The sequence below is a fragment of the Eutrema salsugineum genome, unplaced genomic scaffold (assembly GCF_000478725.1).
Source record: "Eutrema salsugineum unplaced genomic scaffold, Eutsalg1_0 scaffold_4, whole genome shotgun sequence".
Classification (NCBI taxonomy): Eukaryota; Viridiplantae; Streptophyta; class Magnoliopsida; order Brassicales; family Brassicaceae; genus Eutrema; species Eutrema salsugineum.
In genome coordinates this window covers 11,509,152-11,532,538 of record NW_006256686.1, presented here as the reverse complement: position 1 = coordinate 11,532,538, position 23,387 = coordinate 11,509,152, and the positions used below count along the sequence as shown (strand labels likewise).

Sequence of the window (23,387 nt, the reverse complement as noted above, 5' to 3'; positions counted from 1 at the left end):
TGCAGCACACACAACCTCTTGTCTTTGAATAAAAATCCATCGTGTTGATAAAATGAGCCATAAGCCGCCTTGTTGGTCTCTTGGAAAGCTTCCTGAAAGTCTGGTTCATTATCATAAAGTGATTTAATATGTTCAAAACCCAATACCTTGGCCTCCATCGTAGATATGAGAGCATGTCTTCTTGACAAAGCATCGGCTACTATGTTCTCTTGGCCCTTCTTGTACTTGATAATATAAGGGAAGGTCTCGATGAACTCTAGCCATCTAGCATGCCCTTTCTTAAGTGTGATTTGTCCTCTCAAATGCTTGAGAGTCTCATGATCTGTATGAATAGCAAACTCTTTGGATAACAAATAATGTTGCCAAGTTTCAAGGGACCTTACTAGTCATAGGTGGGGTAATTGAGTGATGCTCCACTTAGTTTCTCAATAAAGTAAGCTACGAGCATGCCTCCTTGGGTTAACACAGCCACTATACCTGTTCCAGATGCGTCACACTCAATTTCAAAGGTTAGATCAAAGTTTGGGAGTACCAAAACAGGCGCATGTGTCAAGCTATCCTTTAGCTTGTTAAATGCTTTTTCCTGTGCATGCCTGATGTGCTGTCGTGTGTGAGGGTGTCAAGTTTTACCCTAAATGAAATCAATAGCCGCAAGTGCACAGCTGATCGATTGTAGTACTTAGGGATCGAATCCACAGGGAAGGAGGATATTTCCTGCAAAAACCTTCGAAAGAAATATAAAGTAAGGAAGTCTAGAACCAGGCGAGTTTTGTGAGGGTTTTGGTGGTGTGTTTAAAACGTAAAAACGAATCTTAAAGAGAGAATACGGGAATTAAAATGACATAATAACTAAACTTAACGAAAACGGGTAAAAACGAGAAAACCGGCTAGACCTAATTGCTAAGTGAAAATCGATTGAAAGAGTAAAGATACTAGACTAAATCTTGAATGAAAATCGGTGTAAATCTATAAGCAAAGAGGCGCTGGGGTTCAGGGAAGTTTTCTCAGGGGTATGAACGATTCAAAACATTGCTAGAGAGTAAATTTGATAAGATCTTAGCTTAAACTTTTCGAACTGGAGTCACGGACGTATGAATACGCCACTCTCATGATCATAGACAACTATCTCTCTCAATCCTGACCAGTAGGTTTCCACTCTGGCCCTGGAAAAGAAAAGGTGCATTATGTTTAAGACTCGTCAGCATTCACAAATCGCCCATAGGTAGGTTTCCACTCCTATGTTTGTTTTTCTCTCCCAAACTAGATCTGACACCGGATGAAGACTTTCGTGTCACCAAGCATCTGGATCAGATTGTAGTTCATGACGCTACTCTCATGCAGTAAAAACGAATTCAGAAGAAAAAGTTCTAAGATTCGGCTCAAAAGCTCATGGAATCCTCACCGAACATATATATCCCCATCGAAAATCCTTTAGACCCAACAATAAAACTACTCAGACATAATAAACGAAATCAAAAACATAATATTAGAAGGTAGAATAGAAACCGAAATTGAAAAGAAAAAACAAAGGTTCAAGAGACAGATCTCTCTCTCCCTAAAACCTAAAAACAAAGCTTAAAGTAAAATTTCTGTAAAGTATTTCGTCTCTCTTCTTCTCTCTTTAACAAAGACCTAAATGACATGCATTTATAGTCTCCAATACTCTCTGGTGTCTAGGGTTCCGGAATTGAGGCTGGAAAAATGATACAGACTTCAGAAATGGGCCTTCAAAGTCGGAGTTAGCTGGCCGCGGTCGGGAAGTGCGTGACCGAGGGGAATGGGTGGCTGGCCACGGTCGCGGTGGTTGTGACCGCGGAGAATGGCTTGTTGGCCGCGGGTGGAAATGCTTGCCGGCTAGTTTACGGGACATCTTGCTCTTCGCGTATCTTTTGATTGAACCTTTGGATTGCCAATCTGTAAAGTGTGCTGGAAAGCTGGTACTTCCATCTTTAAGATCTCCAAATTTGAGCTGGATCAGGTGGTAAGAAGGCCTTCAATCGGGGGTGAACTTCTGACGGTTTGACTCTGAGCTGAAATCTGGTTTTCTATCCATTTTGTTAAGCTTTTCCCAAAGTTACTTGAAAAGAGTCTTGGAACTATAAATACTAGAAAAACGTAATAAAAGTACTTAAAAGCAATTAAAAACATGGAAAAAGTATTGCAAAACGATCCATAAAAGTGGTCAAAATACGGTGTTATCAACTCCCCCAGATTTAAACCTTTGTTTGTCCTCAAACAAAGCAAAAGTCTAAACTGGTTAAGTGAAAACAAAAATAGGGAATGCACAAATCTCTGAGACATGAAGTCCTAAACTAGGACCAAAGATCGTGCATCAATCCACAACTTAGTCTAGAAAATTCTCACCAATACACAAAAGAAACTAGTCCACTTTTTCCGTCATGCAAAACTTAAACAATCTAAATCTTGATTCCAGTCAACTAGCTCTCTACATTCATTAAGTTCAATAGTGAGTTCTCATTAAAGACATCATCCAGGGTAGATGGCGTTTGGCATTAAATGGCTGTTTAAGTGGTGTAGTTAAAGTGTTTCGGGTTACCTGATGAATCTGGAGGATGCAAGATAATATGCAAAACCGCAAGAGAGATAAGGACCTGTTGATGACCGCAATTTTCAGTCACTTCTTCTTGCCTAATGTTGTTGGATAATCCTTCCTCCTTTGTTGTGAACAGCTATTCCCCCAGACTTAGATTCTTTCCGGGAATCAGAAAATGATCTCTAAAACTCCACAAAATCGAACTCCAGTTGCCTTGGGACTTAAAGTTCGAATTCTCTAGACTCTCTAAGGCTTTTATTTCCTTTCTTTTCTTATTTTCGGATTTTTTTTTTTTTTTTTTTTAAAGCAAAAAGGAAATGCCTTTTAGAGAGAGAGACTAGAGGACGAGATTGTACCAAAATTTGAGATTTTTCTAAGGCAAACTGAGCTTCTTTTTGTGTTGAATCCTTCCGGGAACGTTTCCGGCAAATCGCAGGTCTCTGTCCTTGGTGCATGTGGTTTGAAAGAAGATTGGTTAAGGTGGGGAACTAGCTAAAGATGAACTAGCCATTTAGGATCAACATAGAGTGGTAAAAGGATAAATGAGTCCTGAATGTATGATTCGTTTCCTTGGTCTAATGCTTCAATGAGAAAATTAAGTCCAAATAAAACAGAGCTAGTGTATTCCTTCATCTAAATCAAATAATTTCAATTCCTCTGGGGTACTTCATTTCAAATGTGCTTAGCTACCGCCTAGTCTAATCCTAAATCATGAATGAGCATGTCTCTAGGAACAGTCTAAAATCACACAGTCAACTATCATTGATTCATGTTCACCATTCCCTTTAAAAAATATTTTGTTTTGAAAACCGATTTTGAAAAACTTTAAGGAAAATGCAAAAAGTGTAGATAATGCAAGACTCATGAAAGAAAAGTGGTTAGAAAGGGATGAAATCCTCCCCTAGACTTAAATCACACTGTCCTCAGTGTGAAACAAGTCGAGATTGGATGAGAAAAATGCATAGATAATCGAATTGGTAAGGCCAAAGAGAACTTACCTGGATCTAGGATGCTGGTGGTGATGGACCGGATTCATTCGAAAAGGTTTGGGAAGGTGATAGGTGGTGATGGAGGTGGTGGGAAGTGATGAATGAGGTGGAGTGGGGATTGGTGAGGTGGAATGAGGTGAAGTGGGTGATTTGGGGTCGGGCTTGATCTCAACGACCATTTGCCGCGGTCAGGAGCCGCGCGACCGCGGTCGATCATGCGTTTCCCGCGGTCAGAGCTTCTGCGACCGCGGGGGCTTATATCGCGGCCTGTTCCTGCTTCTCCTTGGTTCCTGCTGGGCCGAGCAGTCAAGGACCATCCTTCTTTTTGGTTTTTTCGGGTTTTTTAATTTTTTTGGCTTTTTTTGTTTTAGAAGAAACAACTGAAACTAAGAAAAAGAAAAAGATCAACGGAAAAAGAAAGAAAAAATCCTAAAGAAAACAATACCTAAATGGGTTGCCTCCCATTAAGCGCTTCTGTTTTAAGTCATTTAGCTCGACTTTTGGTGCTGGACGTGGCTAAGTCCAATGAAGAAGACCTTGTCCTGAGACAAGTCTTTTTTGACATCTCCTTACTTTGCCTAGCAGGTTCTTCGTCACTCCAAAGCTCTTCTTCAAATTCTTCTGTTGCACAACGTTTTCTTGCTTTGCTGTTGTATCGGACAGCTTCTGTGAAGACATCTTTGTCGATATTAGCAAACGAAATCCTCCGTTTTGGCCAGTCCATTATAGCTCTGGAAGTTGCTAGATAAGACCATCCGAGAATCACTGGATATGTTGCGTCTCTCGTTTCAACAATGTAGAAGTCGACAGGCATGATGCAATCTCCTATTCTCAAAGGAATTTCATGAGCTATTCTTTGTCGATTTTATGAGCTATTCTTTCATGAACGTTTTCCTGCTTTGCTGTTGTATGGGACAGCTTCTGTGAAGACATCTTTGTCGATATTAGCAAACGAAATCCTCCGTTTTGGCCAGTCCATTATAGCTCTGGAAGTTGCTAGATAAGACCATCCGAGAATCACTGGATATGTTGCGTCTCTCGTTTCAACAATGTAGAAGTTGACAGGCACGATGGAATCTCCTATTCTCAAAGGAATTTCATGAGCTATTCTTTGAGGTGTTGCATTGGAATCATCAGCTAGACTAATCTTTGCTCTAGTCCTGCGCAGGTGTTTAATACCAAGTCTCAAAGCAATTGCCTTGGACATCATGTTAAGACAAGCTCCAGAATCACAAAGCACGTTTTTAAACATTTCTCCTCTAATAGAACAAGAGATAAGGAACTGACCTGTAGTCTTGACCTTATGGAGAATTCGAACTTGCCTTTCTCTGTAGGTGTTGGCTGGTGTTTCAAACGCAGAATAGGATTCACAAAAAAAAGCTGCAGCGTCGTATTCAATGATTGAATCGATGTATGTCATCTTTATCTTGCTGCATATCGGGTCTTCTTGGATTGAAGAGTCAGCTGAATCTTCAACACATTCCTTTTCCATCATACAAGGTAATGATTCCTGTCAATCTGTTTCTTCATCTGAAACTTGGTTTTCTTCTTCCTGAGTTGCTTTTTTAGGTGCTGGAGGTTGGAGTTGGGACAGAAGATGTATTATTTTCCTTTCAAATCCCGGAGGTGAATCTGAACGACCAATCCCCGCGGTCAGAGGTGTCGCGACCGCGGGAAAAGGAGCCTTGGCCGCGGTCGGAACGGTCGGACCCGCGGCTCCGGATATGATTTGCTCATAGTCCGCTTCTTCCTTCTTGTACTTGATACGAACCTCTCCAGCTTCTTTATTTGGTAGACCAGCCATATGAACTCACACTAGGGCGTTGTTGTGCATCTTCATCAGGATCTTTGGGAGATTTCTTAGAAAATCTCACAATTTGCTCAATGTTGGGCATCTGTTCCATTCTTGCATCAATCTCCCGTGCCTTGAGCTCGAGTTTGTTCAGCCTGTGCTCGATCTCCTGCAACTTTTCATCAGTCTTCTCTCTATAGCGGATTCTCTGACTTCTTTAATCTCCTGCTTTGATTCGACAATATTGCTTGAGTTTTGTATGATGTCATACCCTTGTGTCTTGTCTGCTCTGTTGCGACTTGGTGGATCATCCCAGCTAGTGTTTGTACATCCTCGTGGGTTTGTTCTTCCAGAACTCGAACATGATTGGCCAGATCATCGAATTTTCTGTTGAACTCTTCAGAGATTGAATCAATTCTCTTGAGCAGGGTGTTTTCGGTGAGAATCTGCTGATCAAGGAACTGGTTTATCATTCCTTCGAGACGTCCCAAACGTCTGCTGATCCTCAATTTTTCCTCTTGCTGATTAGGGTTCTGCAGTAAAGGATTATAGGCGTGTGGCTCGAAGTAGGTTGGAGGAGGATCATAAGGATCTTCCCGGCGTCGAACAGGCTCTCTGCGCCGGTGGTATGGGTGGTTTGGCTGGCTGTATCGATCCATGTAGCTAAGATCTCGGGCTTGGTGTTCTTCTCTGCCTCTGGTGGCTTGAGGAGTGTTGTAAAAACCTTCCTCATAGTGTGGGTTTCGATTTATAGGATCCATATCTTCTGAAATGGAAACAAAATAACCGAAAAATGGAAATATGCAGAAAAAGGGGTTCTAGAGTCGATTTACCAACCTTTCTTAGGGTTTTGCGGAAAAGAAAACGCGTGCCTTCCCCGGCAACGGCGCCAAAAACTTGATGTGCTGTCGTGTGTGAGGGTGTCAAGTTTTACCCTAAATGAAATCAATAGCCGCACGTGCACAGCTGATCGATTGTAGTACTTAGGGATCGAATCCACAGGGAAGGAGGATCTTTCCTGCAGAAGCCTTCGGAAGAAATATAAAGTAAGGAAGTTTAGAACCAGGCGAGTTTTGTGAGGGTTTTGGTGGTGTGTTTAAAAACGTAAAAACGAATCTTAAAGAGAGAATACAGGAATTAAAATGACCTAATAACTAAGCTTAACGAAAACGGGTAAAAACGAGAAAACCGGCTAGACCTAATTGCTAAGTGAAAATCGATTGAAAGAGTAAAGATACTAGACTAAAGCTTGAATGAAAATCAGTGTAAATCTATAAGAAAAGAGGCACTGGGGTTCAGGAAAATTTTATCAGGGGTATGAACGATTCAAAACATTGCTAGAGAGTAAATTTGATAAGATCTTAGCTTAAACTTTTCGAACTGGAGTCACGGACGTATGAATACGCCACTGTCTTGATCATAGACAACTATCTCTCTTAACCCTGACCAGTAGGTTTCCACTCTGGCCCTGGAAAAGAAAAGGTGCATTATGTTTAAGACTCGTCAGCATTCACAAATCGCCCATAGGTAGGTTTCCACTCCGATGTTTGTTTTGCTCTCCAAAACTAGATCTGACACCGGATGAAGACTTTCGTGTCACCAAGCATCTGGATCAGATTGTAGTTCATGACGCTACTCTCATGCAGTAAAAACGAATTCAGAAGAAAAAGTTCTAAGATTCGGCTCAAAAGCTCATGGAATCCTCACCGAACATATATATCCCCATCGAAAATCCCTTAGACCCAACAATAAAACTACTCAGACATAATAAACGAAATCAAAAACATAATATTAGAAGGTAGAATAGAAACCGAAATTGAAAAGAAAAAACAAAGGTTCAAGAGACAGATCTCTCTCTCCCTAAAACCTAAAAACAAAGCTTAAAGTAAAATTTCTGTAAAGTATTTCGTCTCTCTTCTTCTCTCTTTAAAAACGACCTAAATGACATGTATTTATAGTCTCCAATACTGGCTTCAGAAATGGCTTCTGGTGTCCAGGGTTCCGGAATTGAGGTTGGTAAAATGATATGGGCTCTTCAGACATGGGCCTTCAAAGTCGGAGTTAGCTGGCCGCGGTCGGGAAGTGCGTGACCGCGGGGAATGGGTGGCTGGCCGCGGTCGCGGTGGTTGTGACCGCAGAGAATGGCTTGTTGGCCGCGGGTGGAAACGCTTGCTGGCTGGTTTACGGGACATCTTGCTCTTCGCGTATCTTTTGATTGAACCGTTGGATTGCCAAGCCGTAAAGTGTGCTGGAAAGCTGGTACTTCCATCTTTAAGATCGCCAAATTGAGCTGGATCAGACGGTGAGAAGGCCTTCAATAGGGAGTGAACTTCTGACGGTTTGACTCTGAGCTGAAATCTGGTTTTCTATCTATTTTGTTAAACTTTTCCCAAAGTTACCTGAAAAGAGTCTTGGAACTACAAATACTAGAAAAACGTAATAAAAGTACTTAAAAGCAATTAAAAACATGGGAAAAGTATTTCAAAACGATCCATAAAAGTGGTCAAAATACAGTGTTATCACTGCTCCCACTTGAACTCCACGTTTTTCTTGATCACCGACGTTAGTGGCGCTGCCAAGGTGCTGAAATCCTTGACAAATCGGCGGTAAAAGCTTGCGAGACCATGAAAACTCCTCACATGGCTGATGGTGGTTGGCGTGGGCCAATCTTGAATAGCTTTGATCTTCTCTTCATCAACTTTATGACCCTGTGAGCTAACAACAAAGCCTAAAAATACTACTTGATCAGTGCAAAAGATGCATATCTTAATGTTGGCATATAAGTTCTCTGACCGAAGTGTCTCTAGAACTTGTGAAAGATGCTTCAGGTGATCTGCAAGACAAGTGCTGTAAATTAGTATATCGTCAAAGTACACTACTACGAACTTACAGACGTAGGCTCTTAGAACGTGATTCATAAGCCTCATGAAGGTGCTTGGTGCATTGGTGAGTCCAAATGGCATCACCAGCCACTCGTATAAGCCCCACATTGTCTTGAACGCCGCCTTCCATTCATCTCCTTCCTTCATTCGCACTTGATGATATCCACTTCTCAAATCGATCTTAGAGAAGATGGTGGCGCCGTTAAGCTCGTCTAGCATGTCATCAAGTCGAGGTATGGGATGCCTGTACTAGATAGTGATGTTGTTGATGGCTCTACAATCAACACACATCCTCCATGAGCCATATTTCTTGGGCACCAGCAAGACAGGGACAACACACGGGCTAAGGCTCTCGCGTATATATCCTTTTGACATTAGGTCTTGTACTTGATTCTCTAATTCTTTGGCCTCCTCGGGATTAACTCGGTGAGTGGCTCGGTTTGGCAATGGTGCTCCAGGGATCAGGTCAATCTGATGCTCTATTCCTCTAATGGGAGGTAAGCCAGGTGGAATCTCCTCCGGGAACACATCGGAATAGCGGTCTTACAGCTCCTTAACGGTTGGAGGGAGTTCTTGTTGTTCCTGACCTGAAAATAAACCTTCCTTGAAGATCATTAGTAGCACCTGTTCTTGTGATTAAAGAGACTTAAGCACAGCCGTAGGAGTAATATAAAGGTTGGTCTTGCTTACCTCTGAGCCTCGAGAGATGGCCTTGTGCATGTCATGCACTTCTTGCAGAGTGAGTGGTGCTAGATTATGCTTCTTGTTATTATGAGTAAAGGTATAGTAATTGGTGCGTCCATTGTGTAGAGTTTCTTTGTCCAATTGCCACAGCCTCCCTAGGAGCAGGTGCCCGGCTTGCATAGGGACCACATCACACACCACTTGATCCGTATACTTACCAATGCTAAAGGGCACGGTGACTTGCTCAGCAATCTTGAGCTCGGTTTCATCATTCAACCACTTGAGCTTGTAGGGTCGAGGATGCTTAGTCTTGGTGAGCCCTAGCTTATCTACAAGATACTTGCTAGCCACGTTAGTGCAAGAACCCCCATCAATGATCAAGCTACATACCTTGGCGTTTATAGTGCACCGAGAGTGGAATATGTTCTCTCTCTGGATGGTTTCTGGCTCAAAAAGTGCACTAAGTGCTCGCCTCACTACTAAGAGCTCTCCTTGGTCAGGGTAGTCGACTATGTCCTTATCAGTGTCTTCAGCTTCCTCTCCTTCGTCTTGTGATTCATACTTGCCATTAGACTTGAGGATCATCACTCTTTGGTTTGGACACTCCCTCGCATAATGTCCTTTGCCCTGGCATTTGAAACAAGTTATATCTCTAGCTCGTTGTGTGGAAGCTTTACTTACCTCGGGTCTGTTGGCTTTGGAAGTTTCAGGAGTGGACTTGTGGAATCGGTTATCCACTTCGACAGCGTTGCCCTTCTCAAGAGCTCGCTGAGGTTGTGGCGTCCAAGTTGTTTTGCTCCGGTTTGTGGAAGTGTTCTTCCTCTTAATGTATTGCTCAGCTTGCACGGCATGATGTAACACGTCCTCCAAATCATGGTAAGTCTGCCTCTCGACCTTTCTAGAAATTCGATCATTGAGACCATCAATGAATTGGGCCATCAGGGTCTCAGCTGAGTCTTCTACTTCAAGCCAGTTCTTAAGAGTCTCAAACTCTTTGAAGTACTCCTCCACGGTCTTGCTTCCTTGAGTGAGCTTGCGAAATTTCTTCTGCAAGTCTCGGTGGTAGTAGACTGGGACATATCTCTTTTTGAGGCTGAATCTCATGCCCTCCCAATTATTGACCTGTCCATATTTATGCCTTATTCTTTTGGAAACATCTCGATCCCACTACGCCAAGGCATTGTCAGTTAGCTGTGCGGCTTCTAATGACACCTTTCTAGCCTCCGAGTATTGGTAATAATAGAAGATGTATTCCATCCTCATTTCCCGATCAAGATACGCATCGGGTTCACCTTGCCGGCAAATGTTGGTGCGGTGAGCTTGAGGTCTTTGCCCTCTTCTTGGCCTCGGCGTCGTTGGTTTTGTCCTCGGGGTTGGTTTTGGTTTGGTGGATCTCCATCGTCAAGATCCTCCATGACCTCATCTTCGTCCTGGTTGCCCCTCCGCGAGTTTATATCTCTAATAGGTCCTCTTGGGGCCGGTGGTGGCTGCTCAATCCGTGTCATTCGCTCCCCTAAGGTGGCGAGTTGAGCCTGGATATTAGCAAGCATCTGAGCCATGTTAACCTCTCCTTGTTCTCCCATATCGTTCCTGCGTGCAACAAAAACAACAAAAGATCAAGTGCAATTGGTGCGGTATGAAATTTTGGCTACTAGAACGTAAATAACAAAACTACTAAGTATGATGATTCTTCTCTCTTCTTTTCTCTTCTTTTTTTTTTGATGCAATGATAGTTCTATAGAATATGAGGTAACCGATGTATTAAAACAATGTATCTAGGACAATAAAACGGATTCAAGACTACTAATGCGATGCAATAAGTTTTTTTTTTTGACTTTTCTTAAGGAACCCTAGTGATATGAAGATAATGAATGTAAACTTGAAACAAACGATACTATTATTTTTTTATTTTCTAGAGAACCCTAAGACGATGCAATGACTTAAACAAACAGATCTAAATTTTTTTTGATTTTTCTTCAAGAATGAAACAAAACTAGAAGGTAACAAGGGGATAGATTCACCTGACACGAGCCTAAGCTCTGATACCAGATGATGTAGGAACAAGATTGACTTGTTCTTACTTGGATGGAAAGGTGGTGAATCTCTAGCTGGCCATACGGCTCTCTCTAGATGACTCGGTAGAAAGGAGTGATGAAACAAGGTGACAAGGGTACAATGGATCGAGAGACGCCACACAGATGATGGAAGAATCTGTGATAAGTCTTGTTCTTCAGCTTCAAAGGAATCACACCAAAGAAGAGGAAGAGAACTAGCTGCGGCTAGGGTTTTGCTCTCAAAGAAAACTCGGGTTATTTTATTGATAGATTAAGAGTTTACATGCTGAGAAGGAACATTATATAATGGTTCGACAGCAGGGTGGCTTCTCTTGGCCGAAATACATAAAAAGAAACTACAAAGCTCATCGTTTAACTAAAGCAACAAAGTGGAAAAGTTCTAAAAAAACGACTAAGGCAAAGAAAAGCTCCTGCAAAACAAACAATAAGCTCGTGAGATATAATCCAATTGTAAACACTTACATTGGTTCGATGAGTGGTATTTCCACTTGCTTGGAGATGACAAACATAGTAGCGTCCTTGATGCCTTGTAAAACAGGTAGGAATGATATGGCTTGAAACTTAAGTTGAGAGTAGTCATTGCTCGGTGTCTCCTTGACTTTCTTGGCTTCTTGAAGGTCTTGGCTTGAACCGGCCGTGTCTCCCACGTCTTGTTGTGTCTCAAGTGTGCCGAACTCGGTTAGAGGCTCCATTGGTGTCTCTCGGGTGATCTCCACTTTGAGTAGCTCCTCTTTGAGTTCCTCGTGCTTTAAAAGTGTGATCAGCCCTTCTATTGACTTGTTGAATTCCTCTCTTAGACTCTTAGTACCTGACCTTGTCTTTGGTGCATGTCTCATGGTGGGTATGTTGATCGGCTCTTCATCAGCTAGCGTTAGGCTTGTCTCGATGTCCTCATCAAAAGGAATGTTCTAGAGAATATCTACAGGTATATCCTGTATAAGGAATATTTAAATTATTCTATATAATGCGATATATACTCTAACACTCCCCTGCAGTTGAAGCATCAGAGGAAAGGACTGTGAGTCTGTCTCGGAAATCAAGAAATAGTGGAGAGGGAAGCCATTTGGTAAATGTATCTGCAAACTGTCGAGCTGATGGAACATGTAGAACACGAACCTGACCAAGAGCAACTTTCTCATGGACAAAATGGATGTCTATTGGCACATGTTTAGTCTGTTGATGTTGTACCGAGGTAAAGGAGAGATATATCGCACTGTTATTATAGCAATAAATAACTGTTACCCATGACAGTGGTACTTTCATTTCCAACAATAACGTATGGATCTTAGTTGCTTCAGACACCGCATTAGTAACGCCTTAATACTCAGCCTCTGCACTAGAGCGTGATTTGGTTTGTTTCCGTTTAGAAGACCATGAGATCAAGTGTTCACGAAAACACACAGTAACCAGAGGTGGACGAATGCCGAGTGTATGTACAGCCATCCCAGTCAGCGTTGGAGTAAGCTGTGAGGTTGGTCAAAGTTGAGCATTTCATGTGGACACCGTGAGAGATGATGACCTTGACGTACCAAAGAATCTGCTTTAATTAATGCATTGATATGAGACTCATGAGGATCATGCATAAAGAGGTATATTTATTGGACAGCAAAGGAGATGTCGGGACGTGTGAAGGTGAGTTCGTCATATGGGCTCGATGAAGTATGTAAAAATATAATTTTGTTAATGAAGGAATAGGCCAGCAGCATCACATTTGACGGTGATCCCAAAAAAGTCATGGAGAAGACCTTGACCGGATATCTCAAACTTGGAGCTGAGGCTGGTGGTGATGCGCAGCAGCAGCACAACGAGGTGAAAGATAAGGAAGTAAGGACGATTTCATCCACATAAAGGAGGAGATAAGCCAAATCTGAACTGTTTCAGAGTACAAACAAACACTGATCCATGGTGGTCTGTTTGAAACCAACACATCGTGCATAGCTGACAAAACGTGTGTTCCACACCCGAGGAGCCTCCTTAAGGCCGTAGAGATAACACTTCAAGAGGCATATGTGATCAGGTTTAGTCTTGTCCACGAAACCAGGGGCTGGTGCATATAAACCGTTTCTTCGAGACCGCCATGAAGAAACGCATTCTTGAATTCAAGCTGGTGAAGAGGCAAATCACTAGCCAAGGCATCGTCTAACACAATATGAGTCATGCCAGGCTTGACCACCGGGCTGAAAGTCTCATCATAATTGACTCCACATTTTTGAGATTTGCCATTTGCGAGTAGACGGGCTTTGTAGCAGCTTAGAGCATCTCCAATGTATGACTTCATATTTTTTTCTATTTTGGAGTAACTTCAATATGGAGTTATATTTTACTCCAATGTAAGCTTTATTTTTACTCCAAAATGGAGTTATGACCAAAAAAATAGAAAAACTCTATTTTTTGTTCCATATATGGAGTAACTCCATTTTTTACTCCATTTTGAAGTGAGATTTGGAATAGGGATGGAGAGAATCTTGCTTTTAACTCTGTTTTGCAGTAAAATTTGCAGTAGGGTTGGAGATGGTCTTAGTGTTCCATCTAAAATAAACTTATGCTTAAAGAGCCACATAGGGCGCAAAATATTATTATTCTTTGGGCATGGCACAAGAATCCATGTTCCACGCTTAAGAAGAGCACCATGTTCCACATGCATGAAATTATTTCAAAAGAGATCTTTAGCCGTGTGTACATGGGACAATGGTAAGGAAGAAATTGTGGCATTAGTATTGAGGCACATTGGAAGGCGCAATTTAACGATACCACTTTTACCTTGAGTGATCATGGAATATGTGTTTTGAGGAGGAACGGAAGGAGGAGGAGGAGAAGGTGCAGCTAGAGGATGAGTTGGAGATGGTGGAGGTGAAGTAAGAGGTTGTTGTATACGAGGTATAAGGTGCGGCTAGGTCATTTTTGATGCAAAGAACCCCAGAGAAATTTGAATAGCCTATATTCTTGAGTATGGAATATACTAGTACTGTTTTATTTGAAATTAATTTTGACTTAATTTCTCATTAAATATGTTAGACCAGGGAAACGAAACTTACATTCATGACTTCTTTTTCTTTTTACCACTTTTTGCTGATTTTGAATGGCTAGTTCATCTTTAGCTAGTTTTCCACCTTACCCTATATCTTTCAGACCCCATATACTCTTGTTTTCTATTTTTTTTTTATGTGCAGATGTGTGAAAAAACGTCGGAGAGAAAAATAACAACAGAGTTTTCAGTCACTGGAGATGAAGATTAAACTTTATTGGTGAAGGAGATTCCCAAGAGCATTACTTGATTCTGAAAACTCAAAAATATGGTATATGGTCGTGACTTTAGACTTTATCTCTATCAAAAAGGATTTTTTTCTTTTCAATTAAAAAGAAAAAAATGAAAAGAAAGGAAAAGGAATTAGCCTAAGAGAAGTTTAAAGGTATACCCTGAGTTCCAAGGATTTTATGGATCATCATTGAAAAGACTTTGGAGTTTTTTTTATTGAGTCCTAGAGAAAAATCTAAGTGTAAGGGAGTTACAAAGAATATATCAAAGAAGGAAGAATGTGCAACACTTCCATAGCAAGCAAGAAGAAATGACTGAAACCTATGGATATCAACATGTCCATTCTCTCTTGCGTTTTTGCATAATATCTTGCATTCTCATAAGCTTAAAAGGTATTCCTAAGCACTTTAACTCCACCACTTAAGTAGCCCTTTCTATGAAAAACACCGTCTACCCTGGATGAAATGTTTATTGAGAGTTCACACTATTACTTAATGAATGTAGAGAGGTAGTTGACCAGAATTGAGATCTAGGTTGCTTATATTTTGTATGACGGAACCATGGACTAGTGTCATACTTGCTTTGGTAAGAATTTTCAATGCGAAGTTGTGGTAGATGTAGTTCGATGGTTATTTGTTTAGAAAGTAAGGTCTTTGAGATTTAAGTTCCCTATGATTTCTTTTGAAAGCTCTTTCCAAACTTAAATCCTGTTTTGTTTGATGACAAACAAAAGTTTAAGTCTGGAAGAGTTGATAACACTGCATTTTTATCTATTTTTAATAAGTATTTCTTATGCTATTTCAAATATTTTATTTAGTTTTAAGTGTTTTTAATATGATTTTCCTATATTTGTTTTTCAAGACTCTTTTTAAGTTACTTAGGAAAAAACATTGCAAAATAGAGAAAAATTACATTTTTAGCCAGAGTTAAACCGTCAGAAGTTCAGTCTCAAATGAAGACCTTCTCACCGTCTGATCCAGCTCAAATTTGGAGACATTCAAGAGGATCCAGCTGAATTTCCATTGCACTTTACTTAAGGACATTCCAACGGTTCAATCAAAATATACATGAATACCAGTATGTCTCGTCAACCATCCCGACATTCAGCTGACCTATGGCAAACACCTGTTTGGCCGCGCCTCACGCCTCTCGCCCGTGATGGACCTTCACTCCACCAGTCACGGAGGACTCTCACCCATGATATAGCTTTTCTCGGCCCTGAGGCCCAACATCAAGCTCATTTGCTATTCTCTGCAAAAAAGCCCTAAGGACGACTTAGAAGACTTGGAGACCAATAAATACATGTTTTAGCAGTCCTAATTTGGGTGTGTGCTCCTGTAATGAGTTTTTGAGCCACCAAAATTTAGTTTCTTAGGCTTGGATCAGGGAGATAGGGATTCTTTCCTTGAACCCTTGTTCTCCTTTTTTTATTTATCTATTTCAGTTTATGCATCTATCTATTATGTTTTTCTTTTCTTGCATCATGTTAGAATACTTTAGTAGTTGGGTTTAAAAGGATCCATCAAAGGGGATCAACTGTTCGATGAGGATTGTTATTTTCTTAGCCATATTCTAGATTTCACCTCTTCAAAGTTGTACTTAATGCATGAGGTTAGAGTCATGAGCTAATCTCTGAACTTAGGTTTAATCAGAGCCACGACAGTGATGTAACAAATTGCCATGTACAGCTTTATAAGAACATAGTTGTTGTAGGATACGAAAGCTATCTACAGAGAATATGTGAGCAAGAATGAATTCAGTTTAGTTAATGCATGATCTCTCTTGCGGCCAGAGACGAAAGCTACTGGTCGAGTTTGAGTGATTAGTTGGTTAGGGCGACGACACTTGGCTATGCATATCAGTGTCTATTCTAGTTCCATGCAGATGCTTAGCAATCAGTTAGGACATGCGATAGTAGGCTAAACAAAAGATTCTTAAAAATCCATTAGGACATTCAAGAGTAGACTAATCATCCTATGAACTTTAGAACCCTAGCATGAATCGAGCATCCTCTGAGATATCTTTGCCGACCCAACTTCTGTTTTTTTGTCTAGGAAGTTTCTTTCTTTTTATTTTACTTTTACATTTTTGTGCACCAAAAAGCCTCCCTTGGTCTATTAATCCGTATACTAATCCTAATTTACAGTTTTTGCAGAATAGACAATCTCCATGTAGATTGATACCCTAAGTACTAACTTCGTACAGTTGTGCACTTACAGAAAACTAGGTTTATAAATTTAAAATTTAATCTGCGACCTCCAACCTTAGTAGCATTAGTGAATCACATATTCTACCCGGGTCTACTACCTTACCTAATATCTTCGTCGAGCATGATGTCATTCAACACAACCACTATGCATGAATAAAGATTAACAAACTGAACCACACAAAAATATATTTTGGCTGTGTCACAATGTTATTTATTTCCTAATCTTTCATATCTTATGAACTGTTAGTTGAAATAATTTGAAACCTCCGGCAAGAGCTTTTTCCCATTCGTCCCTCCTCGTGCTTCCTTCATCATTTGTTATGTTCTTAGCTCTCAATCTCTGCCCATCCCACCAAATCCAAGCTCTATTGTAATGATTTTGATTCTGCTTCCAACCCCTGATGCAGCGCCTAAATCACCTAACCCACCATATCCAGCCTCTTACTTCATCCAACCCTTGATCCCCGACACATTCACCATCTCTCATGTACTTATAATTTCTCAGTTTCTGGATATGGATTTCTGTCTTCAATCGTGGTTACTAATTTGTTGATTATATTATTGCTTCTTCTAGTGAAATGTCGTTCGCCTCTGTATGACCTTTTACAATAGTATGCAATCCCTTTTCCATACTCGCTTCAGCTTCTGGTGGTGAGTGTATCTTGCCTATTGGTATTTCTCAATCTTTAATGACCCTCACTTCAAAGCTATATTTTGTTTTTCCTTTTTGTGTAGTAGATTGAAGGGAAAGTACTTGACAATCACTTTTTACTATATATTAAATTATTAACATCCCAAACCAGGAATGTGAGGTTGGTTACAAGAATGATAACCAAAGTAAATGGCAATTGGGAAAGCCTGGAACCTAATCGAGAGTACTTGAAGAACAAAAATGTCACGCAATTGAAAAAAAAAAGAGAGAGATATAACGAAATCTTCGCCCAATTAACCGAGGGATCATCTCTTTTAAAGTGACCCTACATTTTTAGTGCATGGTCTGAGGTTGTGGGAGTTTTTCGTGGACATGACGTTAATCACGACTGGTTGGAAAAACTCTCATATTCTTCTACACTTATTCAGCCAATGAAATGTGCATGCTCAATTCTCCGACCCCTTGCTTTTCCAAGTGTCAATGTCTCAAATTTGGTGAGAGAACACTCGATTGTCATATATAGAAACTTTCTTAGCTTCTTACCTATGAGATTGATTAAATGATTCACACAAGGATAACCTCTCTTCATTATCATGACGACCTGAAGCTTTACTCTACACAATGGTCGTTTGCTTCCTGAGTGAATAATCAACCGTTGCTGTTTAGGGAGAATTATCTAATTAAAGCTATGTTTTACTCATTGTATTTTTAGTTTTTGATTTTATTTGTTTCTTTGTACACATGTAAAGATTTAGTTTTTAAAAATAAATATCACATTAACAATTTTTTTTTTAAAAAAACCCCATTTTGGGTTTAGGATTTAGTTCATAGGGTTTAGAATTTTTTTGTTATTATGTTTTGAAGTTAGGAACATTATTTCATAGCTTTTTTGGATTACGGCTTACTTTTTAGGGTTTAGATTTAGACTATATAATTAACTGATTAAAAATAATCTCTTATTGTAAAATTTAGTATAAAATATGGCATATTTAAAAAACATTATTATTATTTTTTAATTTTGGTTATTTAGATTAGATATTTGAGTTCTTACTTCTTAAGGTAACTTCTTTTAAAAACTAAATCTAAACTTGGTATAATTAATTGATATTTTCCAATAATATTATTCATATATATTATTTTTAAAAGTAACCCAATCATAGATGTAAATATCTTTTTAAATATCTTGTTTCTTTATACACATGTATATATTTAGTTTTTAAAAATAAATATCACATAAAAAAAACAAAAACAAAAAACCATTTTTGGGTTTAGGATTTAGTTCATAGGGTGGAATTTTTTATTTATTAATATTTTGGAGTTAGGAACATTTTTTCATTGCTTTTTTGGATTTGGGCTTAGTTTTTAGGGTTTATGTTTAGACTATTTTATTAACTGATTAAAAATAGGGAAATTAGGTGTGGTAGCAACAATCCAAGAGCAAATTAGTTTGATAAAACAGTATTATTTTATTGGTGAGAAAATACCTCTTACCCCCTCATCAGAACAACACGATAACATGTTTATTGAACGTTAGCGGGTACCGATTTTTGCTTGCTTCCTTTTCTCTGACAAACAGCAATTTCTCTTTCTTACTTTTTTTTCAAATTTGGAATTACAAATCATTTCAGAACAGAAGCTTTACTTTTCTTCTCACATTATCGGTTCACCCATTTCTTCTCTCTCATCATATATTTCCTATCTCTGTTTCACTTTTTTCCGGCGAGGGAGAGAGATTCTTCCGGCGAACCAGAGTCATTTTTTAAGGCGAATTAAACCATGGGCCCGAAAGCGTTTGCTTCGACGATGATTTGTGGATGGTAATTTGTCGATTTTCACCTCGTTGAAGTTTTTGGGTTTATTCTTCAATTCTCGCTTTTCGTCATTGTCTTTTTTATAGATCTACGAATCCCAGGGTATCTCGTCATCGTCTATTAGTAGTTGACTACATTTTTTTCGTTTTGTGTTCAGTGATATGCGAAATATCCGACTATCCGAGCTGGACCCCTTTGCAAATGAATTGTTTCCCCAGATCCGCGATGCACTGGTTGATATTTTTGAAAGAGTTGCAAGGGAGTCTGCAAAAAACGCTTGCTCGTTTGCTTGTTCATGTAAGTTCCTCAACGAAACTTTCAAGGAACCATCTGTCATTAGGGTTTTAAACCTTAGTGCCTTTGTCCAAAAACCCAGTTTGATGAAGCAGTACCCTATGTTCCTTGAGGCAGCGATTAGTGCCGGTAATCCGACATCATTGTACCTCCGCGGCATGACCAAGATTACAGTTGATAACGATATTGAGGGTTCCGTTACGTTTTTTAGCAAAGCGTCAAAAGCTGGAGTCGATACTGCGACTTTAATGCTTGCAATTTGCGGCACTGCATATGGTCTTTATGAGGGAGGGCTGGTAATCCTTGACCGTATAGTTGGTTGGAAGTCACGAATGGAGTACATGGAAGGGATTGCAAATCAAGTGATGGATTTGATCGAAGCTTGCAAAGAGCCGACGGTGCACGGGATCTTTCCCAATCCTTTTTTCGAATTCCCCATATGCAGATTCAAGCATCAAATGATCTGTGAGCATTGCTACCTGTATGTTTACTACCAGCTGGCAAAGAGTGTTTTCAATCGATAGACGACTATGTTGTAATGGAATAATAGTAGTCAGCTATTATATTTTTTTTAGTTGTTAACTTGATTTTATTAAGTTTATGTTGTAGTTGAATACTGGTTCCGTGATTTCTGGGTGAAATCTTTTTTTTTTGGCTTTTGAATGGTTTGAATTCGTAACTCACTTTTAAATACATGAGGTATTTTGTGTCAACTGTTTTGGTAACCGTTAAATTTATTTTTGTAAAAAAAAAAAAAAACTTCCACAAAACCACCCTTAAATACCCCTCATCATGTCACGTATGCCATTTTCTTTACTTTTCTCTCTCACCTCCGAACTTCTTCAGCAACCGCCCTGCCTTTTTATTTTCTTTGTTGTCTTTGTTGTCGTTTCACTTGTATTCTCACAGTCACTCTCCATTGTAACCTATTTCAATTTCCGCCTGACATCGACGTTGCTTTCCCGGTGAACTTCGATTTCGTTCGGCGAAATCCAAGAAATCCGCCGACTCGCGCTCGCCGTCGTCTTTCTTTGATTTAGGTATAACACCGTCTGCCGTTCTCTTTTCTCCCGCATATCTTTTCTTAATTAAGTTCATACCATTCGTACAGTTGAGATCTCTTATTCTTCTCTGTTTTTCGAATATGAAAATGAATTCTATGTCAGGCACCGATAACAAACTGTTAGTACGCAATTACTCGGTCTGTTATTTTGTTGAGATGTTTGGTCGTTTATGTTTTTTTATTGAAGTGCTCGCAGATCTGTCATGGGGTGGCTAGTTATTCGTCTTTTTGTAATCGATTAGGGTTTCTCCCTTGGCTTAGGGTCATGATTGTCTTTTCACATCAGGGTTTAGATCTAACGGTACTGTTCTATGAATAATCAACTACCCATAAACAAATTTGTAAAAACGTTATTTAGATCTCAGCGTCGGTGTGTATTTCGTTTTTTTGTACTCGAATAAGGTTTCAGTTTTTTTTCCCTTTACTATTATAATAGCCTTTTCAGTTAGTCAACCTCTAAATGTACTTGATCATACTAGACTATTAATAAAAGATAAATACCTATGCATAATCAACTACTTTCAATTAAAACTGTTTTTCTTGGTTGTTTTCAGGGCAGCGATGAGTAGCTTGCCGGATAGGCTTTTCGCCTTAGGCAATGAACCTGAGAATAAGAAGGTCAACACTTACTTTCAGCTGAATTATATTGACACAATCACTTGCGCTTTGGAAGAAGACCATTTGGAGAAGCTTTCCTCTTCCCAATTTGGCAAAATTATAGAGACTGGAAACAAGATTGCATCTTCAGTGAGATTCCTGCATTTCATGTTATCTAGGCAGTTGGTTACAGCAAAAAAGAAAGAGTTGTGGTGTCTCTTTGCTGGTCAGCCCATTCGGTTCTCAATTCGTGAGTTTGCAATTGCAACCAGCTTGGATTGTTCGAAGTTGCCTCCACAGCGTGAATTAAACGAGAAGAAGCTGAGTAAGCAGACAAAGAAGTTATTTGGGTCAAGTGCGAATGCAACTCCTGGGTGGATAGCGAGCACACTTTCTGGCAGACCATACAAGGACAAGGAAACCAGATATAAGCTCGCATGCCTACTCCTCATAGATGGTGTGTTGTGTCCCACGTCTAGAAACGCTAGGATAAGTGGCGACCACATCTTAATGGTTAAAGATTTTCACAACTTCCTTGAATATCCTTGGAGACGTAAATCATTTGATTTGACCATGGACTGCATCAGAAGTAAGACAGATACCCCTTCAAATTTCCTCCAGCCCACTTGTGCTTTTCAGAGTTTTTTACATGCACTACAGATGGTGATTTTGGAGTGTGCGCCTACTATATTGGTGAAGGATGTTAAGGGTAAGGGTAAATCGGTAGGGGACGATGAAGACGAAGAGGATGAATCCCCGCTTATACGTCCTGGTGGTGCGAAGCCAGTGAACATATGACATATCAATGCCTCATGTGAAGCATCTTGATAAGGACGTAAAGGTACCACTTAATCCGAACTACATAATAGTCACTTACATTTCATTGCATACATACGATGGTAGACATATAATTGTAGTCGTCTACTAATAGTCACACACTACTTCTCATTCTTATTTCACAATACTGCCTTATATGTCTACTACTATGGAGTGAGGATATTCAGACTAGTATATATTAGTAGTTGATTACATGTAGGTGTTTTATTGTAACTGTTTACCTAACATTTTCTCGGTATATCAGGTGAAGGTGAAAGCAATTTTACCTGACGATGAGAACTTGTTGGCTGAAACCGAGTTGGGAATTGATGATGATGTCTCCGACGAACGCGTAGACAACTTGCTTGCAGCAATTTCACGAGGTGACAAATTTACCAGGAAATCATGGATTGGTAGCCTTCATAAAAAGCAGGAGAAGACCCAAGCCTCATCTTCCCGTAGCACACCTTGCGAGGGTCCTTTAAAGGATTCTGATTCCTCTGAAATTCTGGACAAGCTCGATGTTTCACATTCTTTGATTTTACAGGAGCTCAAAAACCTCCGAGAAGATTTCGGCAATCTCCGTTCAGAAGTTTCCACAGCATTGTCGAACTTCAAGCTTGCAATTTCTGATATACAAGGGCATAAACCGAAAGAAACTACAACCGGGGAACCAAAAAAAATATCTGCCACCGAGCAAGCAAAGAAATATTCCACCGGGGAACTGAAGAAATCGATGCCTACGAAATCTACACCTCCCATTCGAATTCAGCCGAAGAAATCCACCCATGTAAGGTTCGCCCAGATTTCTTCTTCTTCAGAAGAAACAAAGTCATCTGAATCAAAGGAGATCGCAGCTAAGGGCAACCCTTCGGACAGTGGTGACAGTGATAGTGATAACGGCATTGATAGTTATGTTGGTGAGGAGAATGTCGAAGGTTAGTTATTTATTAGTAATTTATCACTAGTAATCATTTACTTCATAAGAGGATCATGTTGTAGGTTAAGAGCATGATGGTGAAGGCAACGAAAACGAAGGAACCCTAGACGATCATAACGACGCAGATGGTTAGTTGTATACTTATACATAACTAATATAGTATTCAACTACTATTATCTAATTCTTAGATGAATTTTCAATTTCTCATATTTATGTATTCAATCAGAAGAAGTGAATCTCGACGGTGAAGGAATTGGAAACGGAGGTCAGAATGACGATGATGGTTAGTACTTACGACTATTACCCGATTATTAGTGTATGTCCACTTCTCATTTCTATGTATTGATTCAGATGTTGAAGGACTATAGGATGGTGGTAATAGAGTGCATGATGGTGATGTAAATGCACCAGCTGACCAGGCGAAGTCCCTGATGGAGATGGGCGGTTCTTCTGCTTTGGACCAGGCGACCATCGCTCATAACCAGATAGCTTCGGTTCTTTCGGACTTAGCGAAGGACCCTTACGAGGTAAGTAGTTGATTACTAGTAATCAATTACCTTGTAGTGTGTGATCAACTACTGCCTTACCTGAAAACTCCTATTGTAGGCATATACCACAGTTCCTTCCACTGCCACCAACTCTGGGATTCCCTTTACGGATCAGGTTTTTGTCGCGGATGACCAAATTAGAGACGTAAACCCTTCACCTGCGAAGTCTGAAAAAACATTAGAAGATCGTGCAATTGTTAGTAAGCTTTTATACGTTTGATAGTC

At 39.9% G+C, this 23,387-nt stretch overlaps 1 protein-coding gene across 1 annotated transcript; it reads right to left on the bottom strand.

The window, feature by feature from the left end:
• Nucleotides 1–7,854: 7,854 nt before the first annotated feature.
• On the bottom strand, nucleotides 7,855–10,005 carry LOC112084526. The gene is made up of 4 exons (XM_024153676.1): nucleotides 8,908–10,005; nucleotides 8,765–8,841; nucleotides 8,226–8,461; nucleotides 7,855–8,168 (listed from the first exon to the last, which is right to left on the bottom strand). The coding sequence occupies exons 1-4, from the start codon at nucleotides 10,003–10,005 to the stop codon at nucleotides 7,855–7,857; spliced, it is 1,725 nt and encodes a 574-aa protein (XP_024009444.1).
• Between the last annotated feature and the right edge of the window lie 13,382 nt (nucleotides 10,006–23,387).